Source organism: Dermochelys coriacea, chromosome 3, assembly GCF_009764565.3.
Source record: "Dermochelys coriacea isolate rDerCor1 chromosome 3, rDerCor1.pri.v4, whole genome shotgun sequence".
NCBI classification, from domain to species: Eukaryota; Metazoa; Chordata; order Testudines; family Dermochelyidae; genus Dermochelys; species Dermochelys coriacea.
In genome coordinates, this window is record NC_050070.1 from 9,636,483 (window position 1) to 9,661,929 (window position 25,447).

At 44.5% G+C, this 25,447-nt stretch overlaps 1 protein-coding gene across 7 annotated transcripts in view; it reads left to right on the top strand.

The window, feature by feature from the left end:
* The window catches only part of BLK (BLK proto-oncogene, Src family tyrosine kinase), a 150,456-nt gene that overhangs the window by 92,589 nt on the left and 32,420 nt on the right, over positions 1-25,447 (top strand). For 3 of the 7 annotated variants that reach the window (XM_043510094.1, XM_043510093.1, XM_043510096.1), the window contains exons 3-6: positions 11,307-11,424; positions 13,184-13,232; positions 20,118-20,214; positions 24,267-24,365. In XM_043510094.1, the coding sequence (XP_043366029.1) occupies positions 11,308-11,424; positions 13,184-13,232; positions 20,118-20,214; positions 24,267-24,365 (362 nt within the window). In that variant the 5' untranslated portion in view covers position 11,307. Of the gene's footprint in view, positions 1-3,829; positions 3,912-11,306; positions 11,425-13,183; positions 13,233-20,117; positions 20,215-24,266; positions 24,366-25,447 lie in introns of those variants that run through there. The other 4 variants (XM_043510099.1, XM_043510097.1, XM_043510095.1 and 1 more) reach the window with 3 other exon arrangements.

Here is a 25,447-nt window from a genome sequence, read left to right on the forward strand (position 1 = left end):
TTGAATGGGCTGGTTTTTCAGCGCTTTGTGTTGTCCTACTCGTGCAAAAGAACTGGAGAGGACCAGTGAATCGGGCCCATAAAATGCAACCACACAGACAACTCTGCAAACAACAAAAGAGACCCTGGAGTGTTTAATGCCACTGCACAATTTCACAAGAGTGAGGTAGACAGGTGAGCTGAGACGTCTGCTTTTTGGCTAAACTCTGTTTTATTGCTACCTTGTGATTCCAGGCAACCTCCCTTTGTCTCTGTCATCCACGTGTTTTGTCCTAGTTGGCACCTGGACTGTAAGCTCTGAGGGGCGAGGATTGTCTCCTTTGTCATTGGCCTGAAGAATGCTTAATGCAAGGGGGCCCAATCCTTGATCCTTGGACCCAAAAGCACTATTGGGACAGGAATAATATCATTGAATCATAGGGTCAAATTCACCACTATGCTCTGGTTGTGCAATGCACTAGTGAGTGTGCGTTACAGGTCCCCTCTGGGCCAATCCATGAGGATATATGTTGGTGGAGCCCCCAGATACAGAGTTTGGCTCTTTAGCTCAAACTGCTTACGCTTTTAGCCCCATTTTGGTCCTCAGTTTGTCGGTCCAGAGGGAGACTGTCCCAGTTGCTTTGCACTGCTCTGGAAGCTCCAAGCAGCTGGAGTGGACTCGTGAATCTAGCACACAGAAATCAGAGATGGAGAAGAGCTATTAAGTTATCCTTCCTGTCCACCCTCATGGTTCTGTTGGAGGCTGAGCTTGCTCACATTGAAGTCAAAGACAAAAACTTCAGTGCCCTTCAGTGGGAGCAGTAGAGTATTTGTTCCTCTACAACAGTGGTTTTCAACCTTTTTTCAGTTGCAGACCCTAAACATTTTTGAATAGAGGTGCACATCCCTTGGGAAATCTTAGACATAATCTATAGACCTTCAGGGGTCTGCAGACCACAGGTTGAAAACCACTGTTCTATGGTAATGAGAACCTTACATGGACCTCAGACACATAGTATGTGTCTCCATTCTCCATAGAATCACTGAATATTAGGGTTGGTAGAGACCTCAGGAGGTCATCTAGTCCAATCCCCTGCTCAAAGCAGGACCAACACCAACTAAAACATCCCAGCCAGGGCTTTGTCAAGCCGGGCCTTAAAAACATCTAAGGAGGGAGATTCTACCACTTCCCTAGATAACCCATTCCAGTGCTTCACCACCCTCCTGGTGAAATAGTGTTTCCTAACATCCAAGCTAGACTTCCCTCACTGCAACTTGAGACCATTGCTTCTTGTTCTGTCATCTGCCACCACTGACAACAGCCTAGCTCCATCCTCTTTGGAACCCCCCTTCAGGTAGTTGAAGGCTGCTATCAAATCCCCCCTCACTCTTCTCTTCTGCAGACTAAATAACCCCAGTTCCCTCAGCCTCACCTTGTAAATCATGTGCCCCAGACCCCTAATCATTTTGTTGCCCTCCACTGGATTCTTTCCAATTTGTCCACATCCCTTCTGTAGTGGGTGGGGAGACCAAAACTGGACGTAATACTCCAGGTGCTGCCTCACCAGTGCTGAACAGAAGGGAATAATCACTTCCTTCGATCTGCTGGCAAGGCTCCTACAAATACAGCCCAATATGCTGTTGGCCTTCTTGGCAACAAGGGCACACTGCTGACTCAGTTTCCAGTCTCATTTTAAAGGCATCCGCTGATTCAGGTGGTTTAGCCACTTCCTTTCAACTTCCCATTTGAAGTTCTTGTACCAAAACACCAGCCTTACCGAAAACCATGTGCTTAGAAACAAGAAGGTGCAAAAGTCAATGCAGACAGTCCCACAAGCAACGGTCACTGTGGTGAATGGGGGTTACAGGAACATGCCACAGAAAGTGGGCAGATGAGAATGTTCCTGGTTGAGTGGTGGAGCAGCCCAAGACTGACCCATTATAAATAGATCTGGTTTTTGCACAAAACTTTTTTTGGGCAAAAAATGCAGCTTTGTCGACACCAAAACATATTGTGAATTCGTGTCAGTTTTGCCAAATCATTTCAGTCAGAAAAAAAAAAACCTAACAAAATTTTCAGAAAGGGTCAAAACATTTTGATTTTTCTGTTTGAAACAAGATTTCTTTTCAAAAATTCCTTTCATTTCATTTCATTTTAAAAAGATCAAAAATGTTTTAAATGCTCAAAACTGATACAAAATTTGAATTGTTTTGTTTGACCCAAAACATTTTTTTTTATTTTCGATTTACCAAAAATGTGTTCAATTCAACCCGAAACTCATTTTGGTTTTATTTTTTGAAATTGCCAGTGAGCTGAAAAATCCATTATTTGCCTAGCTCTCCTTGTGAGAAGTAGATTAGTTTCTTTAGTGTGAAAGTCATTGTCTGGATTTGAAGTCCAAGGCCAGCTCCGTATTATAATGATGGACATTCAGAAATACAATGGGATGAACCCAACAGTCCTGATTCAGTTGAATCGATGGGAGCTTTGCCTGAATAAAAACTGAATAAGGACAAGGGTGGGGTTTTCAAAAGGGTCTAGCAGAGTTAGGTTCCCAGTTCTCATTGACGACGGCTATTGAAAGTTGGGTACCTAAGTCCCTTGTACTTTGGAAACTCTCACCATTAAGGATTTGGTCCCCAAATGGTTTGTGGGCTTTAACTAATTATAAAAGTGCTTTGTTTCCATTCTTGTCATCATCAAGCTTGCTGCGCGATACATGTGTCTACAATGAGGGCTGGATCTTCAGCTGGTATAAATCAGCGCGGCTTCATTGACCTTTATTTACCCTGTCCATGTCCCCCCCCACCTCCCTGATGTTTTTTCTAGAAGAATGGTTCTAGGAATTATTTTAGGGAAGTTCTGTGGCCTTTGTTATACTAGAAGCCAGACTAGATGATTAGAATGGTCCCTTTTAACCGTGGAATCTAGAATCAATGTGATCTGGCCCTGAGTATTTAGCCATATCAGTGTAGACACCATTTTACATCAGCGCAGCATGATCAGTGCATGCAGCTCACCCCACGGTAAGGTAAACTGGCGTCAATCACGTCTACACCTATGGGGCTTTGCGCTGGTGCCTGAATGCCCAGCAGCAATGAGGCTTAAATGTCTGTCAGCTGGAAGAGGTATTTGAGGGTTAAATTAAATAGGCTTTTGTGTCTCTAAAAGTAATATAGGCTTCCTTGCTGTGGGCAGAATTACGCTGTGCTGAGCTGCAGGAGGTGTGCCTCTCCTTCCGACCTCACTCTACCGACATGTGCTGTAACATGGGCCTCAAAAGCTGCCGGGCGGGTGATACTTTTTGCAGCAGGAATGGCGCAGAGATTTTATTTCATTTGGGCAGGGAATGAAATGGGATTCAAGGGCAAAAATCTGCACTTGTCAATGCACCAAGAGGTATATAGCTCTTGCAATGGACGTCCATTCTTTCGGGTGCATCTACACTGTGATAAAAAACCCACGGGAGCAAGTCTTGGAGCTCGGCTCAGCTGACTTGGACGCACGGGGCAGAGGCTGCAGGGCTATAAAATAACAGTGTAGATGTTAGGGTTAGGGCTGGAGCCTGGGCTCTGAGACCCTCCTCCCACATGGGGTCTGAGCCCCGTGAACCTGAGTCAGCTACCCCAGCCAGCTGCCATGGGTCTTTTATTGCAGTGTAGACACATCCTTTGTTACTTTGTGAAGCACATGGCATCTTTTGGTGGTGCTGTATAAATAATCAGTCTGTCTGTAACCTTTGTGTTTTTTCTGACATACTGTATGAGCCTGATCCTTGGGGTGTATTAAAATCTGTGTTAAAATTGTAAACTGTCACTTTAAATTTTAGGGATTTTTGGCTGGGTGGGGGGCGTCTAAAGGGAAGTGTGTTATCTGGGCCCCACCTAGTAGCATCAGTCAGTCAGCAGAGAGCCAGCATAGTGTAAGGCCGGGTGAGTTGCAACTTTCTGTTTTGGGGAGTAGCCTGCTTTCTCTCTCTTTGTTTTGGGGTTTTGTGTGTTCTGAATTCTAAAAAAATAAAGTCACGCTACATTGCAACCTTCCAAGAAGAGTATTTATGGTTCTATCTAACAGCAGTATGTGTGTGCCATAAACATAACAATCCAATGCAGTGCTGATTGCCCTCAACTTCCATGGACCTGAGTGGGTAGAAAATCTGTTATTTCAAATGAAATCTTTTGGCTCAAAACAGTCTGATGCCAAATTTTGATTCTTCTGCAAAAAGCTTCCAAAATAAATGAAACTTTTCATTTTAGATTGCAATTTGTGTTTCATTTTTGGTTCCAAACACCAAAGCAGTTTGATTTTCAAAAATTTGTTTGTTTCTGGTTTTTCACTTATTTACTTTCTGGAATGGGGTGGGGGACAGGGGAAATAAGCGGAAAAGGGAAAGAAAGTAGAAAAAGACATTTATTTGATATTATAGTGGTGGCAGAGTAACATTTTCTGCTGCCTATATAATTGCAATTAACTCAAGAGGTTAACTCAAAACAAATTAACTAGATTAAAAATAGTTCTAATTAACCAATTAATTAATTAGCTGATAATTAATTAACTAATCAGGTATTTGTCTGATTATTAGTTAACTAATTAATTGACAGTCAAATTGATTGATTAATTGATTCATTGTGACTATTTTTTAATCTAGTTAATTTGTTTTGCATTAACCTCTTGAGTTAACAGTTAATTAATTAACTGAACTGTTAAACAATAATGGAATACCAATTTAAATTTATTATAAATATTTTTGGATGTTTTTCTACGTTTCCAAATATATTGATTTCAGTCGCTACGTAAAAGAATGAATGGACACAAATCAGACGTCAAGAATTATAACATTCAAAAACCAGTTGGAGACCACTTCAATCTCTCTGGTCACTCGATCACAGACCTGAGAGTGGCTATCCTTCAACAAAAAAGCTTCAAAACCAGACTCCAACGAGAGACTGCTGAATTGGAATTAATTTGCAAACTGGATACAATTAACTTAGGCTTGAATAGAGACTGGGAATGGATGAGTCATTACACAAAGTAAAACTATTTCCCCATGTTATTTCTCCCCCCCACCCCATCCCCCACTGTTCCTCAGATATTCTTGTTAACTGCTGGAAATAGCCTACCTTGCTTGTCACCATGAAAGGTTTTCCTCCTTTCCGCCCCCTGCTGCTGGTGATGGCTCATCTTAAGTGATCACTCTCTTTACAGTGTGTATGATAAACCCATTGTTTCATGTTCTCTGTGTGTGTATATCAATCTCCCCTCTGTATTTTCCACCAAATGCATCCGATGAAGTGAGCTGTAGCTCACGAAAGCTTATGCTTTAATAAATTTGTTAGTCTCTAAGGTGCCACAATTACTCCTTTTCTAGTTACAACACAGAATACAAAGTGCACAGTGTTCACTTTATATTACAACAGTACCAGGTGAACACCTGTTCTCACTTTCAGGTGACATTGTAAATAAGAAGAGGGCAGCCTTATCTCCTGTAAATGTAAACAAACTTGTTTGTCTGAGCGATTGGCTGAACAAGAAGTAGGACTGAGTGGACTTGTAGGCGCTACGTTTTACATTCTTTTGTTTTTGAGTGCAGTTATGTAAAAAAATCTACATTGTAAGTTACACTTTCACGATAAAGAGATTGCACTACAGTACTTGTATGAGGTGAATTGAAAAATATTTTTTCCTCTGTTTATTTTTTTTACAGTGCAAATATTTGTACTAAAAATAATAATATAAAGTGAGCACTGTACACTGTGTATTCTGTATTGTAATTGAAATCAATATATTTGAAAATGTAGAAAAAGATCCAAAAATATTTATAATAAATTTCAGTTGGTATTCTCTTATTAACAGTGTGATTAAAACTGCAATTAATCGTGAGTATTTTTTTAATCTCGTGATTAATTGCGATTATTTTTTAATCATTTGACAGCCGCAAATATTACTTTTTTCACACTTTTCCAGTGGAAGAAAAAAATAAAAGTATGGGAAAGTGGGTTTCCCATGCCATTTCTCTCATTTTTTAAAAAAAAAATTCAACCTTTTCAAGTGGGAAAAGGTAAATAAGAGGGCTGTCAATTAATCGCTGTCAACTCATGCCATTAACTCAAAACAAATTAACTCGATTAAAAATATTAATTGCAATTAATCGCAGTTTTAATTGCACTGTTAATAATAGAATACCAATTTACATGTATTATAAATATTTTGGGTGTTTTTCTACAGCCCTAATCAATAAATCAGAATATTCCCTCCACAGACACTTTGTCTCATCTTTTTACCTCCTCCCCCTCTTTTTCAGCGGAAAATAAAGAGGAGGGAGATAAAAAATTGAGAGGGGAGCATTTTCCAGCTGTTTTGATACAAAACATCTCAAACCTCTCGCAAAATGTTTTTTTTTTCAAAATTAAAAAACTCAATTTTGTCAAAAGCAATTTTTTGTGAAAAAAAATTTCAATTCAACTCTATTTGTTGAGCAAAAACCTAGTTTTTGTAAAAAATAAGTAAATAAATAAAAAGAAATGAATGAAAAGATATTTTGACCATCTTTGGAGGCTCAGCACCTCATAGGAGACCTGGCAGATTCTCTCTTATCTATCTATCTGAGCGCTTTGCACAACAGCCATCTGCGTGTAGGACTGGCATATCTGCCAATCAAAATTATAAACAGAGTGTTTCCAGAATGTAGGAATCAGGTCAGAATTTGTAAATGCCTGCGGCTCTCGTCTTCTTACATCTCTTAAAAAGTAGGGCGGGATGATGAGCGGGGGGGGGGGAATTATTCGCAAATATTTCACAAATTCCAATTCTCATCTAGGCGGAGCCACATTTGTTCACTTTTTCTGTGTAGTTTTGTGAGAACCATTTCTAAATGTGAAACCTTTCTATGCCATCAGACAAACCAGGCGCTGCCATCTCTGTTTATCCTGGGGCACTCTTTGCACCTCCTCTATGTTGTTAAGACCCATAAACATTCCGTCTCCGAGTAGTGTTCAATGCAACCATTTCTGTTTGGGGAGAAACTTATATTAGTGCAGATACACCTGATTGCCTGCAATTCCACTTACTCTTGCCTGGATATCCTCCATGTTGAGTGGAAGGATGGTCTAGTGGTTAGGGTACTAAGCGAGGACATGGGAGACCTGGGTTTAATTCTGTACTTTGCCACAGACTTTATGTGTGATGTTGGACGAACCACTTAGTCTTTCTGTGTCTCAGTTCCCCGTCTGTAAAATGTGGATAATAACATTTGCTGTACCTCACAGTTGAGGAGAAATACATTGAAAGATAGTGAGGTGCTCAGATGCCACAGGGGTGGAGACCATAGCTAGATACACACTTAGAATGAGGCTGAAGGTAGCTAGACAATCCGGAAGGAAAGTGATTGGTTTTAAGCCAAGCAAAAATAAGATCTATGGTCCAACCAAAGATCAGCAGCAATGCCTCATGGCTTACTGGACCAGTAACGTGACTTGAAGAGCAAATTCTGAATATCAAATACTCAAATAACCACATGTGGCAAGTAGTTCAACACACAAGCTGAAATATATTTGCACAAAGCATTCGACAACTTCAGATAATGAGCAAATTCATTACAGTCATGATCCATTCATGGACAATTCACAAGTGGGAAGAATGGGGCAAGTTCAATAAATAGATCACATTTGCTCCTAATAATCACCTAGTTCTGCTAAGCAGGGTCCAGGCCCTGTCAATACTTGGATGAGAGACTGCCAAAGAAAGCCCAGGCTGCTGAAGGAAGTGGAGTAGATGTCTGAGTAAGTGAGGCTTTCTCCTCTGAGTCAGTATTGAACCAATGTCCTTGGTGGCATGAGGGGGCTTTGTACTGTCACATAGACCATCCAAAAACTCAGATCCTGACTACCCAAGTGCATTGAAAGAATCCAAGTCACTTTTTGCAAGAGCAGGGCATCTTGCCAAAGGGGGGAAGCTGGAAGCTCCGCCCCGTCGGGCAAATTCTGTCTTTTAGATTTGGTGTACCTGAAACTCCCCTTCTTGCTGGAAGTCATAGAATCATAGAAGATTAGGGTTGGAAGGGACTTCAGGAGGTCATCTAGTCCAACGCCCTGCTCAAAGCAGGACCAATCCCCAACTAAATCAAGTCTGTATGCTGAGGCTTCCTGCTCTCAGTTGCCACCGGATTCCACCCCAGAGACGGCTGCATATGGCGAAGTGATTTCTATATATACACAGCTAGACTGTGCCACCCTCATGCAAGTTGGTGAGCCATTCCTCACAGCAGGCCCTGTGAAGTCAATGGGAATTCGGTGCTGCCAGCTCTCGCGGGTCATTGCATGTAACGCCAATTGCACACTTCTCTGGGAGTGATGGGAAAAGCTCCCACCCTCTCAGGCATTTCAGCTCTGCGCAAGGGAACCCCCTTCTGATTGGCTGCCTTCAGCTTCCCCACCTCCTGGGGGAAAGCAGCCAATCACGGCTGCAGCAGGAGGTGGGTAGAACTCTCCCCACCCCCCATGTGCTTTTTGGTAGGGAAGGGGGATTAGCCGGCACCATTCCCATGGGACAGAGTGGGAGGGGAAGCCAAATGATCAGCAGATCAGGGTGGCTCTGCTTCCCCCTTTCCTCCTGTGATGAATGGGTCAGTCTGCTCTCTGCTCCTCTCCCCCCATCCCTTCAACTCCAGACCTGAGAACGTGGGGAAGGGGGATTTGGTGCAGCAGCTCCCCCAGGCCTGGGAGACTGGGGTGAAGAACCCCAGAAGCAGGGATGTGCTGAGGAGGAAGGGGCAGCTATGAGCAATGTTGATGTGGGGCTGGGGGTGCATAATTGCTGCTGGGATGGGCAGATATGAGGTTGGGTGGGCACAGAGGTCATTAGAGTTTTGGAGGTGAGGGGAAGCTGGTAGCGCTGCACTGTCAGGCCTCATGTTAGGTAAGTCTATGTGATTTGCTCTCAGCTGGGTCCTCCTACCAGAGCTCCTGGAGCAGGGCCCAAATCATCCATTTCGGGAGAGTGGGCAGCATGGTAATGTCCCGCAGATGCTGGGTGGTGAGAGGAGCTCAAAGAGAAACCAAAACTACAGGAGATGCGCAGTTTTTGAGTCCGTCTAGTGATTTTTCAGGGTCTGGCACATGACATTTGAATCATAGCATCATAGAATTTTAGGGTTGGAAGGGACCTCAGGAGGTCATCTAGTCCAACCCCCTGCTCAAAGCAGGACCAACACCAACTAAACCAGAACTTTGGAGGTTGAACTTTGGAGGTTGGCAAACCTGGGGTGATTCCTGGATAATGTGCTACTCAATTGGAGTCAGGGTATCAGAATCTGTCCTAAAACTGGTGGAGCCCTCTGGGAACCATGTGTATAAAAAGGACAGCACAGGTCAGCTTCTGATATCCTTACTCACGGAGAGCATAACTTACACCTCAAGTTTCAGAGTAGCAGCCGTGTTAGTCTGTATCCGCAAAAAGAAAAGGAGTACTTGTGGCACCTTAGAGACTAACAAATTTATTTGCGCACAAAAGCTTATGCTCAAATAAATGTATTAGTCTCTAAGGTGCCACAAGTACTCTTACTCCTCAAGTGTATCAGCATCTGACCCCACAAGTTCAGGACCATCATGTAACTAGAAACACTGCACGCTTTCTGTGCACCCTGGATTTCCATAGTTTATTGAACTCCTTTTCCAATTTCACATGGAGAAGCTTTCATCTTCCGGTTAATCAGAAGACTTGTTTTTTTACCCTCTTCCTGTTGTTTCCATTGAAGAACTGATTAGCAGTTGCCAACGGGGAAACCAAAATCAGCTTCCGATGCATCCGATGAAGTGAGCTGTAGCTCACGAAAGCTTATGCTCTAATAAATTTGTTAGTCTCTAAGGTGCCACAAGTACTCCTTTTCTTTTTGCGAATACAGACTAACACGGCTGCTACTCTGAAACCAAAATCAGCTTGTAATTTACAGATGTTTTACCCTTCATAGTGTAACCCACTGGGGAGTGTGTGTTCCAGGTCCCCCTCTGTGCCAATCCACAGAGGCTATGAGTCATTATAGCTTCCAGCTAGGGAGCTTGCTTTCAAGGTGCATCTCATGCTATTATCTGTTCAGTCCCTGGTGTGTCAGCCAAGAGGTCGGTCATTACATCAATGCCATATGTGGGTATAATGCTCAGCAATGGAAATAGAGATGATTCCCTGGGCAAAAGATCTTACAACCTAGGAGCTTGATGCTGCCATCCTGTCTGACGCCGAGTAGTCCTGCTGAGTGTGTGGGACTTGATAAGCTGTCCTGAGTTGCAGGCAGCAGTAGCTGCCCTGGCACTGAAGCAGACTCTCAGAGTCAGAGTTCATTTCCCGGCTTGTCCCCCTGGATCCAGGGTAAGGATTCAATCTGCTACTGATTTATACAAGTAGCAGAATCCTTCCTCTTCCATGCAGGATCAGCAAGAGGGGAACAAGCAAAGTCAGGGCAGCTCCCCGTTTCCCACTCCTGCCCGCCCACCCATATGGGAGGGGGAGCAGCAGTCCTATAGAATCTATTCTCCTGTCCCTGCAGGGGGCATAGCCCATGCAGGGTTGTAAAGGCATCTACACGCCCTTATTCTCCTGCCTAGGCATGTAGGACGAGAGATGATTTTGCATTAAACTAAAAAATTAGAGCCAGTCAAAAAATGCCAATTTTTGCTGGCTTTTTTTTCTTTCATATATATATATAGGGAAAGGAGGTGTTTAAAAACCTGTCACTAAAAAATGTTTGGGGTATCTGAAAAGTGAAACAATTTACTTCTCAGTAGAAATGTTTGGGTTTCCTAAACCTGATTTCTCCCCCCTGTCATTGACAAAGCAGAAAATTTCGACCAAATCAAAGAAGTAGGTTGTGGTCAGAAAGACGTTTTTTGGCAAAGAATGTTTTGACACAAACATTTCAACCATCTCTATTCAACACCTCTGCTACCTTCCAAACACTCGGCCACAGAAACCTGTATAGGCTTGGGCCACTAGAAAGCAAGGATGGTCCAGGGGTTAGCCTGTTAGCCTCAGAGATGCATGCCCAGTTCCCTTCTCTGCCACAGACTTCCTGTGTCACCTTAGACAAGTCACTCAGTTCTCCATCTGTAAGATGCAGAGAACAGTGCTTCTCAGTCCTGCAGGCCTGCTGTGAGGCTCTCAGCTTATTACAATAATGGGGGTCTTATGAGTACCTCTCACTCGTCCCTGTGTTCCCATCTCCTACCGTTTGTCCATATCTTAGTTTGGGACCTGGTTATACCACCCTTACTTGAACTGAATAGGATCTGACTCCGTGAGTCACCCCATCACGAGTTCATTTGTGTTCTCTCTCACAGCATGGGACTGTATGGGAGCAAACGCCACCAGTCCACGCCACAAAAGCAGTGTGAGGCTGCGAATAGGCAAAAACCTCAGGTATTCTCCAGGAAGAAACCTCCTCCACCCCCGCCCCCGGTAAGTAAGAGGCTTGTGACTTCCTTTCTGTGTCCTGTGATAGCGTAGCTGCGGCGGCACAGATAGCTCTGAAATCAGTAGGGCAGCACTTGTGTTTGCCAGCGGTAACATGAGCCCTCTAGTTCCCTTCAACTCAGGCCACCTCCTCTGTAAATGTGAGGGAGGATGGACCAGTGGCTAGAGTGCTGCACTGGGCCTCGGGGACTCTGGTGCTATTTCTGGCTGGGCCTCAGATTTCCTCTGTTCTGTGCCTCAAATCCCTATCTGTAAAATGGGGTTAATGCTCCCTTCCCTCACAGGGGTGGTGTGAGGATAAAACCTCTTCAGGACTGTGAGGTGCTCAGAGGCCCTGGAAGCATCTACATGGGTAGATTCTGTAGACCAGCAGTCATCACCCGGTCGATTGAGATCGACTGGTCGATCCTAGAGAATCTCCCAGTCTATCGCAATCTCGCGGTGCAGCGAGTCTGCCCCTGAAGCTCCCATTGGCCGGGAACAGGGAGCTGTGGCCAATGAGAGCTGCAGGGGCGGTGCTTGCAGAGGGGGGCAGCACGCGGAGCCACTTGTCCTCCACTCCCTGCCAGGGGCCGCAGGGTTGCACTGGTCCCTTCCAGGAGTGGTGTGGGGCCGGGGCAGGCAGGGAGCCTGCCTTAGCGTCGCTGCACTGCCGACCGGGAACCGCCCAAGGTAAGTGCCACCCAGTGGAGGCCAGCACCCCAGTCCTGGGGCTCCTCCTGGAGCCAGCACCCTGCACCCCTTCCTGCACCCCAACCCCCTGCTCCAGGTTTAGCCCAGAGCCCCCTCCCACACTGCAAACCCATCAGCTCCAGCCCAGAGCCTGCACCCTTTCCAAAACCCCAAACCCCTACCCCAGCCAAGTGAAAGTGAGTGAGGGTGGGGTAGAGTGAGCGACGGAGAAAGGTGGGATGGAATGAGTGGGACAGGGGAAGGGGCAGGGTGGATCCTGGGTTGCCCTTACATTCAGAAAGTGATCTGGGGCTTAAAGAGGTTGAAGACCACTGCTGTAGACACAAGAGGGGTTGAGACCAGATGGCTGTCTGGCACAATCATTTGCTGACACCGGATCTGGAAAGAATACAGCTAGCTAGGTGAATAACCACCCAGGCTTTGCTGTTTTCTGTTGTCTGGCTGAGAAAACCTGAAGAGATTCTAAATGACATATTTTATCAAATGGAAAACTGAGGTGCAGAAGGATTAAACCCCTAAAACTTGGGGACTAAAGTTAGGCATCTAAAGTTAAATATGTGTCTTTAGGTGTAGATAATTAACCCTGATATTCATGACCAAGGACATTCCATGAACCTCGGGACAATTATGGCAGTTTCCTGATTTTCTGCCTGAAGTAATATTGCTTTGTAAATTTTTTCAGCAGGTTCATTGATTGCATCGTGCATCATTTAACAGAGATCTTGCAACAATGAACTGAATTACATAGCATGGCAACATTTGGAATTTAGTTAAGCAGGTAACTCCACTATGATCATCCAAATCAATTGAGAGGAGACCAGTGGTTATTTAAGGACATGAGCAAACAAGTTCTGAATGCATCATAGTAAAATATGCTAACACCATGAAAATACATAAAGAGCCTGTTCCAAAGCACATTTAAAGCAATAGAAAAACTCCCATTGGATTCAATGAGTTTAGGATCAGGCCGTGAGTGACTTTTGAGCCACAAAGCAGGTCCTTCCCCTAGTCCAGCAAAGTAACAAATGGACTTTTTTTGTTTCTCCCAAAGTTCAGACAACATGTTAGTACCTCGCCTCTAAACCAACCATCAGAGCAAGGTAAGATTTTTACATTTAATCACTTTTCTGTTTCCTTCTTCTCCTCTGGGGTTCTTGCAAGACAATGTGGGTGACTGGGTGAACCAGTTCTAATATCATCAATTCATTTGTGTTTTATTTTTTTACAATTTTCACACAGATGCACTGTTAGGTCGTTATTAGTACATCTAGGCCTGGTCTACATCTAAAACTTAGGCCAGCTTAGCTGCGTGGCTCATGGGTGGGAAAATAGACAAATTGTTAGAAGGATTTGATGTAAATATTGGTAGTCGTCAATTTCTCTCTCTGGTCAACAGCCATAAGGGAAAACATGTTCTCTGTTAATTGGCAAGTGGAGCAAGGTCTAGACACAGGTGGTTGAACCAGAGACCTCCAAAACTAAAATCAGGAGTTAGTACAACTTGAGCTAAAGAGCTAACCTGCATTAACAATGGCTGTAATAGACTCATATCCTCTGTGGACAGGGCCGTGAGCAGGAGATGTAAGATACTTTCAGTGGAGAGTTACACACACACATACACACACACACACACACACAAATTGCGCTAATTTCACTAACTCAGTTTAGTTAAATTGATGCTGGCCCTTCTGAAATTGGTTGAAGAGTGCTGTATATTGACTGCTTATATTTAATAAGGAATAAACTTCAACCAATGTAAGAGTATCCACACAAAGGTACTGCACTGGTAGAATTAAACTGGCAGATGTTTTGTGTGTGAGGTGTGGAGCCTCATGGGAGTTGTAATTTGACGGCCTCATGAGGCTGAGTGTTTTCCCATGGAAAGATTTTGCAGAAATTGCATTTTCCATAAGGGGAAAAGCACCATTTTGACATAAAATTCCCAGCCAGCTTTATTCTCAAGTCTGCAAAATCAGTCTGGAAATCTCAAATGCAGGCTTTTGAGGGGATTTGTCATCTCCTGTTTCCAGTCTAGCCAGAAACACAATGAGAGCAGCTTCCCTCAGAACTGGAGCTTTCACTTCTGCTTCCGGCAAAAAGGCAGAAGTACAAAGGTACTCAGTGAAAATGAAAAATACTTTAGCGATATATTACAGGGACTTTTTCCATTCCGTCTCAAAACACACACACACACACACACACACAACCAAAAAGGCTCGGTTTGGGGTTGGGTTCAGTTCTAGTTTGGAGGGAAGTTTCAAAGAAACAGGGTGGTGAGGTTCTTATTTTTTCCAGACTGAGGAAGGATTTTCAAAAGTGCTGTTTTGCTACAACACAGTTTTATGAACAGTTTTGGAATAATGAATTTATTCCAGTAAGACAAGACAATTAATGTGAATTGACTGAGAAGCTCAAAATCTAGGCAGTTCAGCCATCAAAAAAGCCTAAGAAATAAAAGACCTGAGATGTTTTCTTCAGTATTGCCAACCCCACACATTCAAAAACCATGATAGGAGGCCCCCATGAGAATCATGGGAATCATGAGAATTGCTTTAAATCATGAGAATTGCTTTAAAAATCATGAGGTGTTTTTGTTGTTGTTGTTGTTGTTGTTGTTGAAAGAATAAATGTTGGGTTCTTTTTCTTTACTTTCTGGTTTGTGAAACTTTAGGGTGAACTTGCTTCACACTTTCAATCTTTCTCTGCAACCATGGTAGCTAAAAAATGACTTTTTTAAATGAAAGCTGAGTTCTTAGGTAGTCACTTGACTCCAGAGGCTGGAACTTTAAGAAAAATACCCAAAATCAATAGGATCCAGATAAAATCACAAGAATTGGCAGCACTGTATGGTGTATATTTCAATTAGGACTATAGGCCCTATAGTTAGGGATTTTTAAAAATACAAACCTGTCTTCTTGTGGGCCTTTGCTCATTTCACACCCCATGGGTTAAGTCCCCAGTGGTGACCATGAGGATTTGAAAGGTGGCATTCCTCAAAAGGCCTACATCTTCCCTGAGCTCTTGAGGGTGGGGATTGACTTTTTGTTCTTTTTGTACAGCACCTGGCACAATGGAGTCCTGGTCTTGCATTTGGTAGGGGGAAGATATGGTGGTTTTGTAAAGGTGTTTGATAAAGAGAATTCCCTTCTCCTCTGTCTTGCTATCCACATCACAGCCTGGATTTTCGGAGAACACCAGAGGTTTTTGAGCGCTTTCATTTTGGGGTCACCAACTTGGGCCTGGTTTTTCATAGAGCAGGTGCTGAGTGATTTCTGAAAATCGGAGCCCCCCAAATCATAAGTCACTTTTCAAAATATTTGTCCTAATGCTTGCCCCACCAGACACATGGACTAAAGCATTGGGTGGAGAGGAGTTGTGTCCATTGGGAATTTTGTAAATATTGAAAAAATGAAAAGTGAAAATTTATGACCACCGTCTGAAAAACTTTCAACCTGAAACTAAAACATTTGTGACCTAAAATGTTCAAAAAGAAAAGGAGTACTTGTGGCACCTTAGAGACTAACAAATTTATTAGAGCATAAGCTTTCGTGAGCTACAGCTCACTTCATGAGCTGTAGCTCACGAAAGCTTATGCTCTAATAAATTTGTTAGTCTCTAAGGTGCCACAAGTACTCCTTTTCTTTTTGCGAATACAGACTAACACGGCTGCTACTCTGAAACCTAAAATGTTCAGTTTTCTGAAGAAAAACAAAACAAAACAAAAAACCTGCAAAATAAACAAAAAGCCCACCCACGAATTTTGACACTTCCCATGAACATTTTCACCAAAATTTCCACAGAAAAAAAGTTTTGATGGAAAATGTTTGAGCAGCTTGAGCCTGAGAGGCCGCTGGCATTACATTACACTCAGTAGTAGTATCAGTGGAAGCTGTTGCATAAATAGGCCTCTGGTGTTTTTATGAAAGTGTTGTCTAACCCTGCTCTGAGCCGCTTACAGCCATGTCTTAAGGCCCTCAGCTCTAGAGAACTGGGCCATTCCTAGATGACCTGGGAGCACAGGACCAGAGAAAGCACAGATGGTTTGGTGTGCCCACACTAGCATTAGAATCATAGAATAGAATATCAGGGTTGGAAGAGACCTCAGGAGGTCATCTAGTCCAACCCCCTGCTCAAAGCAGGACCAATCCCCAACTATATCATCCCAGCCAGGGCTTTGTCAAGCCTGACCTTCAAAACCTCTAAGGAAGGAGATTCCACCACCTCCCTAGGTAACCCATTGCAGTGCTTCATCACCCTTCTAGTGAAAAGGTTTTTCCTAATATCCAACCTAGACCTCCCCCACTGCAACTTGAGACCATTGCTTCTGGTTCTGTCATCTGCCACCACTGAGAACAGCCTCGCTCCATCCTCTTTGGAACCCCCCTTCAGGTAGTTGAAGGCTGCTATCAAATCCCCCCTCACCCTTCTCTTCTTCAGACTAAATAATCCAGTTCCCTTAGCCTCTCCTCATAAATCATGTGCTCCAGCTCCCTAATCATTTTTGTTGCCCTCCGCTGGACTCTTTCCAATTTTTCCACATACTTCTTGTAGTGTGGGGCCCCAAACTGGACACACGACTCCAGATGAGGCCTCGCCAATGCCATTGCCAACTCACATTCTGAACTGCGGCCCTTTTGCCCCACCTCCACCTAGCACTGTCGTAAAACATTTTGGGCACAACGCCCTCTGAGGAGCTATCCCACAGGACCCAGCCCAGCTCTCTGAAGCAATGGACATCTGTAACATCCACCAGTGCATGATGGGACAGCAGTGGGAGAACTGTTTGAACTAGTAGGCCCTAAACCTGTGCAGACTAAGGGAGCCCTTCTGAAAGCGAGGCTGACCCAAGTCGTCATTGGGCTGGAATTAAAGTATGCGGGTTGTTGTTTTTACACTACAGCAGCACCTACTGGCCCTTTCTGAGGTCAGGGTTTCACTGTGCTAGGTGCTGTACAGAAGAGCTCATAAAGTGGTATTATCCCTTATTTTACAGTACTACACTACAAAGAAAGACCTATGGTACTGATTCAGGGTTCGGGCTGTGGAACTGGGCTCAAGCTGTGGAGAGAAAATAGTAGTGCAGATATTCAGGGCTCTGAAACCTGGCAAAGGGGGAAGGTCTCGGAGCCCAGGCTCCAATCCTAGTTGGAACGTCTACACTGCTATTTTTAGCATCACAGCCTAAACCCCATGAGCCCAAGTCAGTTGACCTATGCTCTGAGACTCTGCGCTACGGGGTCTTTTATTGCAGTGAAGATGTTCCCATAGGGCCGAATCCAAAAACCATTGCAGTCAGTGGAGAAAATGCCATTGACTAGGGTGGATAAAAATTGACGGGGGGAGGGGGAGACATGGATTTTTTTTTTAATTTAAATTGGATTTTGTTGATTTTGTTATTTAAATTATAATGTTTTTCTTCTTAAATGTTTCTTTTCTGTTTATAATGAAATATTAATTTAATGCAAAATATGTTAGGACCTAAACTTATCATAATCTCTTAAAACACAAGGTGGGTAAGGTAATATCTTTATTAGACGAACTTCTGTGGTGAAAGAGACCCGATTTTGAGCTTATATAGAAGAAGAGCTCTATGTAAGCTCAAAAGCTTGTCTTGAGTTGTAAATCAATATGATTTAATGATGATATCCGTCAATCAGAATTCGCCTTTCTTGGGAGAGTAATGGGCATTTGACCTCTCTTCTCCTCCCAATCTCATTATCACTAAACCAGGGATAAATATTAACTGCCTCTACGGGATGATGTGGGGGTTAGCACATTACCCTGTGTGACGTGCTCTGAGATCCTCAGATGGAAAGTGCCACAGTAATGCAAAATGTTTTTATATTTCCAAGTTTTCGCTCTCACTGGAGCTGCTCCTACCTCATATCAAGAAAAGGAGGACTTGTGGCACCTTAGAGACTAACAAATTTATTTGAGCATAAGCTTTCGTGAGCTACAGCTCACTTCATTGGATGCATCCGATGAAGTGAGCTGTAGCTCACGAAAGCTTATGCTCAAATAAATTTGTTAGTCTCTAAGGTGCCACAAGTCCTCCTTTTCTTTTTGCGAATACAGACTAACATGGCTGCTACTCTAATACCTCATATCAGGAACCCTCAAACTGACACACTTGAATCTGCCCAGTTGACCTTCAAGTTCCTCCCTACAAGCTGGAGGAGGCTTTGGTTTCCAGAGCCTGACTATTTCCCCCTTGGGTTATGCGACATTGCCAATAAATCTCAAACCGGTAGCCAGGCCTGGCACACACAAAAACTCATGTTGCTCTGGAGACGTATTATCTTTCAGTGAAAAGGGGTAGTCTGTGCTGCTTGCTGGTGGCATTATTTGAAAAGGTCGAAGAGAGAATGTGACTTGACTCTCTGTCTTGCGGTGTTTTATATATAGAAAATTTATCACCCCTGCTGCATTAATTAGGCTGTGCGCACGCAAAGTCTTTCCACATCACATGGGCTTTCACTTAAGCTCCTCGTAGGGCTTGATTTGCCCCAGAATGTCAGGAAAGCAGAGGTCTTTTCTGCTTCAGTTGCTTAACCAGACAGAGCACACGGGAATAGTTACATACTTGTTCAGAGAGATGCGGCCGTGCCGTAGACACAGGGCCTGGAAATGTAGCAATGAAACAACATCACCAAGTGTTTCAGTGACCAAGGGTCCACATTGGAGTGGATTATTATGTGAGTCACACTCTGACAGTGTCCGCAAAGTGCTGGGTGTGGCCAGCATTTAGAGTAAGATGCAGGGCCCGAGTCTACATTTCATGGCACCGCGTTTACACTGAATGCAACTCTGCTGGTGTAAAGTTGGTGTGTTGGGACAGAGAATCAGGCCTGCAGCCTCTGCTGATGAAAATCAACAGGAGCCAGGAAGATGACTGCAACAGCACCAATACTTTGAATGGTCTTGAGTGGGGAAAGGCCAGCAAGGAGGAAGCTGCAGTCGTTGAGATATGAGAGGATGGGGGCCTGAAGGAGAAATTTAGCTGAGTGGACTGAGAGGACAGGCTGGGTCCTAGGCTATGTCGACACTTCACAGAGACATGTAGGCCAGTGGTTCTCAAACTAGGGCCGCCGCTTGTTCAGGGAAAGCCCCTGGCGGGCCAGGCCGGTTTCTTTAGCTGCTGCATCCGTAGGTTCGGTCGATCGCGGCTCCCACTCACCGCGGTTCACTGCTCCAGGCCAATGGGGGCTGCGGGAAGTGGTGCGGGCCGAGGGATGTGCTGGTCACCCTTCCTGAAGCCCCCATTGGCCTGCAGCGGCGAACCGCGGCCAGTGGGAGCCGCGATCGGCTGAACCTGCGGACGCAGCAGGTATACAAACCAGCCCAGCCCACCAGGGGCTTTCCCTGAACAAGCGGCAGCCCTCGTTTGAGAACCACTGATGTAGAGTACATACACTGCATGCCCCATTAACATGGGTATAAATAGCAGTGTAGACAGTGAGGCACTGCTTAGGTGAGTAAAAACACACTAGAACCTTAGCGTATTTACCCTACATGACTCCCTACATGTCCAAACGATGCCTCCCCCATCTCCACTGCTATTTTTAAGGGTAGTGTCCCATTTCCTCCTTGTGCAGGAGCCTTTCCCCGATGCAGGGAAAGGCTCTGGCAGAGGGGAGCCTTTCACTGCTGCATATAGCGACACACCCAATGTGGATGCAGCCTGCTTTTCACAGTAGCTACTCGTACGCTACACACTGCTGCCAGTGTAGACAAAGCTTCAGAGAAGTTGTGTAGAAAGTAGCGACAAGATTTAAATGTGGCCTAGATGTGCGGGTCTAGAGAGATATTGAATTAAAAGGGAAGGCCCAGTATAAGTACTTGAGAAGATGGTGGTGTCATCCACTATGAACAAGGGCAGGAGATGGAGCGAGGGCTTATGGTTCACTAAAATCCATGCACCACATATTTAATTCCCCAATCAAAGGCAGACCAGCTAAACCCAATGGTGTCACTGTCTCTTGCAGCAGGTGAGGACTTTGTCATTGTACTCTATGATTTCGCCTCCACAAGTGACCGCGACTTGGAGCTGACCAAGGGAGAGAAGCTTCAAATCATATCTAGGTAAGTGATCCCCATCCACAGCACTTGTTAGCCCCTGCTGGAGAAACCTTTATAAAATAACGTGGGGCTGCAGAGATCCGGGTTCAGTCCTTGGCTGTGCCAGACTAACTCTGTGATCTTGGGAAGTCACTTGGTTCCCTAGCTGTAGAACAGGGATGATAACACATTTTGAGTCTATTGAGTTTAAAAGTTCTTTCAGACAGGGATTGTTGTTCACATGTGTATGGACAGCACCAAGCAATGTGGCTTTGCTGTGAGTTGATGCTCATACGTGCTAAAGTAGTATAAATAATGACTTGTTAGCTGTATATACACCGGCAGGCTGCTCTTTGCCTTACAAAGGATATGGGTTTGGTTTAGTTTGAGGTGGGACATTGTTTACATTGCTTTAAAAACTTTTGTGTGACCATAGTACCAGTTTTCAGAGTAGCAGCCGTGTTAGTCTGTATTCGCAAAAAGAAAAGGAGTACTTGTGGCACCTTAGAGACTAACAAATTTATTAGAGCATAAGCTTTCGTGAGCTACAGCTCACTTCATCGGATGCATTTGGTGGAAAAAACAGAGGAGAGATTTATATACACACACACAGAGAACATGAAACAATGGGTTTATCATACACACTGTAAGGAGAGTGATCACTTAAGATAAGTCATCACCAGCAGCAGGGGGGGGAAAGGAGGAAAACCTTTCATGGTGACAAGCAAGGTAGGCTAATTCCAGCAGTTAACAAGAATATCAGAGGAACAGTGGGGGGTGGGGTGGGAGGGAGAAATACCATGGGGAAATAGTTTTACTTTGTGTAATGACTCATCCATTCCCAGTCTCTATTCAAGCCTAAGTTAATTGTATCCAGTTTGCAAATTAATTCCAATTCAGCAGTCTCTCGTTGGAGTCTGTTTTTGAAGCTTTTTTGTTGAAGTATAGCCACTCTTAGGTCTGTGATCAAGTGATCAGAGAGATTGAAGTGTTCTCCAACTGGTTTTTGAATGTTATAATTCTTGATGTCTGATTTGTGTCCATTCATTCTTTTACGTAGAGACTGTCCAGTTTGGCCAATGTACATGGCAGAGGGGCATTGCTGGCACATGATGGCATATATCACATTGGTAGATGCGCAGGTGAACGAGCCTCTGATAGTGTGGCTGATGTGATTAGGCCCTATGATGGTATCTCCTGAATAGATATGTGGACAGAGTTGGCAACGGGCTTTGTTGCAAGGATAGGTTCCTGGGTTAGTGGTTCTCTTGTGTGATGTGTGGTTGCTGGTGAGTATTTGCTTCAGATTGGGGGGCTGTCTGTAAGCAAGGACTGGTCTGTCTCCCAAGATCTGTGAGAGTGATGGGTCGTCCTTCAGGATAGGTTGTAGATCCTTGATGATGCGTTGGAGAGGTTTTAGTTGGGAGCTGAAGGTGATGGCTAGTGGCGTTCTGTTGTTTTCTTTGTTGGGCTTGTCCTGTAGTAGGTGACTTCTGGGTACTCTTCTGGCTCTGTCAATCTGTTTCTTCACTTCAGCAGGTGGGTATTGTAGTTGTAGGAATGCATGATAGAGATCTTGTAGGTGTTTGTCTCTGTCTGAGGGGTTGGAGCAAATGCGGTTATATCGTAGCGCTTGGCTGTAGACAATGGATCGAGTGGTATGATCTGGATGAAAGCTAGAGACATGTAGATAGGAATAGCGGTCAGTAGGTTTCCGATATAGGGTGGTGTTTATGTGACCATCGCTTATTAGCACCGTAGTGTCCAGGAAGTGGATCTCTTGTGTGGACTGGTCCAGGCTGAGGTTGACCTGCGCATTTACCAATGTGATATATGCCATCATGTGCCAGCAATGCCCCTCTGCCATGTACATTGGCCAAACTGGACAGTCTCTACGTAAAAGAATGAATGGACACAAATCAGACGTCAAGAATTATAACATTCAAAAACCAGTTGGAGAACACTTCAATCTCTCTGGTCACTCGATCACAGACCTAAGAGTGGCTATACTTCAACAAAAAAGCTTCAAAAACAGACTCCGAGAGACTGCTGAATTGGAATTAATTTGCAAACTGGATACAATTAACTTAGGCTTGAATAGAGACTGGGAATGGATGAGTCATTACATAAAGTAAAACTATTTCCCCATGGTATTTCTCCCTCCCACCCCACCCCCCACAGTTCCTCTGATATTCTTGTTAACTGCTGGAATTAGCCTACCTTGCTTGTCACCATGAAAGGTTTTCCTCCTTTCCCCCCCCTGCTGCTGGTGATGACTTATCTTAAGTGATCACTCTCCTTACAGTGTGTATGATAAACCCATTGTTTCATGTTCTCTGTGTGTGTGTATATAAATCTCTCCTCTGTTTTTTCCACCAAATGCATCCGATGAAGTGAGCTGTAGCTCACGAAAGCTTATGCTCTAATAAATTTGTTAGTCTCTAAGGTGCCACAAGTACTCCTTTTCTTTTTGCATAGTACCAGTGAAAGGCAACAGACTGACAGCCCTGAAACACATGCCATGTGTTAATCCAGATGAGAGCAGCATTGCAGGCTTGCCTCGCATTGCGCTGCCATGTGACTTTCCACTCTCCCCGTCAGGGATCTGCAGTGAACGAGCTGTTTATTAAGTGTTAGTCCATGACCTCTCTGTGAGGCTGTCACAAATGGCGTTAGTGATGCTGGTGGATATTTCTGATTCAGACACCTGTCCCCTGGGCTGAGACCACTCAGCTGGTTACATGTGGGCTCCTGAACATCCAGCGGATGAGAACAGCTTTCAGTTACTACCCTGGTAGTGCTGTGGTTTCTGAAGGCACTCAGAGTGGCCAAAGCAGAGAGCTGCCTAATGTAATAAAGGTTTCAGAGTAGCAGCCGTGTTAGTCTGTATTCGCAAAAAGAAAAGGAGTACCGGTGGCACCTTAGAGACTAACAAATTTATTAGAGCATAAGCTTTCGTGAGCTACAGCTCACTTCATCGGATGCATTTGGTGGAAAAAACAGAGGAGAGATTTATATACACACACACACAGAGAACATGAAACAATGGGTTTATCATACATACTGTAAGGAGAGTGATCACTTAAGATAAGCCATCACCAGCAGCAGGGGGGGGAAAGGAGGAAAACCTTTCATTACACAAAGTAAAACTATTTCCCCCTGGTATTTCTCCCTCCCACCCCACCCCCCACTGTTCCTCTGATATTCTTGTTAACTGCTGGAATTAGCCTACCTGCTTGTCACCATGAAAGGTTTTCCTCCTTTCCCCCCCCCTGCTGCTGGTGATGGCTTATCTTAAGTGATCACTCTCCTTACAGTATGTATGATAAACCCATTGTTTCATGTTCTCTGTGTGTGTGTGTATATAAATCTCTCCTCTGTTTTTTCCACCAAATGCATCCGATGAAGTGAGCTGTAGCTCACGAAAGCTTATGCTCTAATAAATTTGTTAGTCTCTAAGGTGCCACCGGTACTCCTTTTCTTAATGTAATAAAGGTAGCAGCAATGAGGAGCAGATGGGGAATTGAAGACAATGCCCAGGTCTCTGACTGGGAGCTTGGGACTGAAGGTGGGAAGTGAAAAATACCAACTTGTTCAGTGTTGAATAAACCAGCGTCTTTAAAGGTTGCCTTTCTAGACTGCCTTCAAACTGGGGGTGGCCTATAGAAATGAGCGTCTGTGGGTCTGTCCACACTGCAGCTGGGAGGTGTAATTCCCAGCTTGGGTAGACATACCTGCGCCAGTTCTGATCAAGCTAGTGTGCTAAAAATATCAGGGTGGCCCCGGCGGCATGGACCTACGATCTCAGACCGGGTTGAACTTGGGCAACTAGCCCAAGTCACGGCCTGTGTTGCTGCAGGAACACTGCTATTTTTAGCACGCTAGCTTGATCACCTCCCACCTGCGGTGTAGACATACCCTGTGGTGCTACTTGGTGAGTACAGGGTTACCTACATGGGAGAGAGCTTCCTCCTTTGCAAGGTTCATGAAGCCTCCAAATCCATGAGTCGTCTTAGGTGGGATCCAGGCCAAAGCTCCTTTCGATGTTCATGCTTCTTGTCCTGTTTGGTTTGTAGAGATGGGGACTGGTGGCTGGCAAAGTCTCTCACCACTGGAAAGAAGGGTTATGTCCCCAGTAACTTCGTCGCACAAATGGATACCTTGGAAATGGAAAAGTATGTACATGAGCTTATATGAAACATTAACACTGATATCAGTGCTTTATATTTATAATAACCCGTCCCAGGGCTCTTATAAATATAGGAGCAGGAAGGGCTGACAATCCATCACCAAAATGCAGCCACAGCTGTGCTGGAAGGTGACAGCTGTTTCACAGCCCACCGTAATACTACACACCAGTTTAGGACAGGAAGTGTTTTAGGGGATTGGAATTGCCAAGAGGAATTTGGCCAGAAGAGTAACAAAAACAGTGATACTGTTCACTATCTTTCTAATGGGAGGATTGAATTCCTAATATCTTCATATCCTTTAAATAGAATCATAGAATCATAGAATATCAGGGTTGGAAGGGACCCCAGAAGGTCATCTAGTCCAACCCCCTGCTCAAAGCAGGACCAAGTCCCAGTTAAATCATCCCAGCCAGGGCTTTGTCAAGCCTGACCTTAAAAACCTCTAAGGAAGGAGATTCTACCACCTCCCTAGGTAACGCATTCCAGTGTTTCACCACCCTCTTAGTGAAAAAGTTTTTCCTAATATCCAATCTAAACCTCCCCCATTGCAACTTGAGACCATTACTCCTCGTTCTGTCATCTGCTACCATTGAGAACAGTCTAGAGCCATCCTCTTTGAAACCCCCTTTCAGGTAGTTGAAAGCAGCTATCAAATCCCCCCTCATTCTTCTCTTCTGCAGACTAAACAATCCCAGCTCCCTCAGCCTCTCCTCATAAGTCATGTGCTCTAGACCCCTAATCATTTTTGTTGCCCTTCGCTGTACTCTTTCCAATTTATCCACATCCTTCCTGTAGTGTGGGGCCCAAAACTGGACACAGTACTCCAGATGAGGCCTCACCAGTGTCGAATAGAGGGGAACGATCACGTCCCTCGATCTGCTCGCTATGCCCCTACTTATACATCCCAAAATGCCATTGGCCTTCTTGGCAACAAGGGCACACTGCTGACTCATATCCAGCTTCTCGTCCACTGTCACCCCTAGGTCCTTTTCCGCAGAACTGCTGCCGAGCCATTCGGTCCCTAGTCTGTAGCGGTGCATTGGATTCTTCCATCCTAAGTGCAGGAC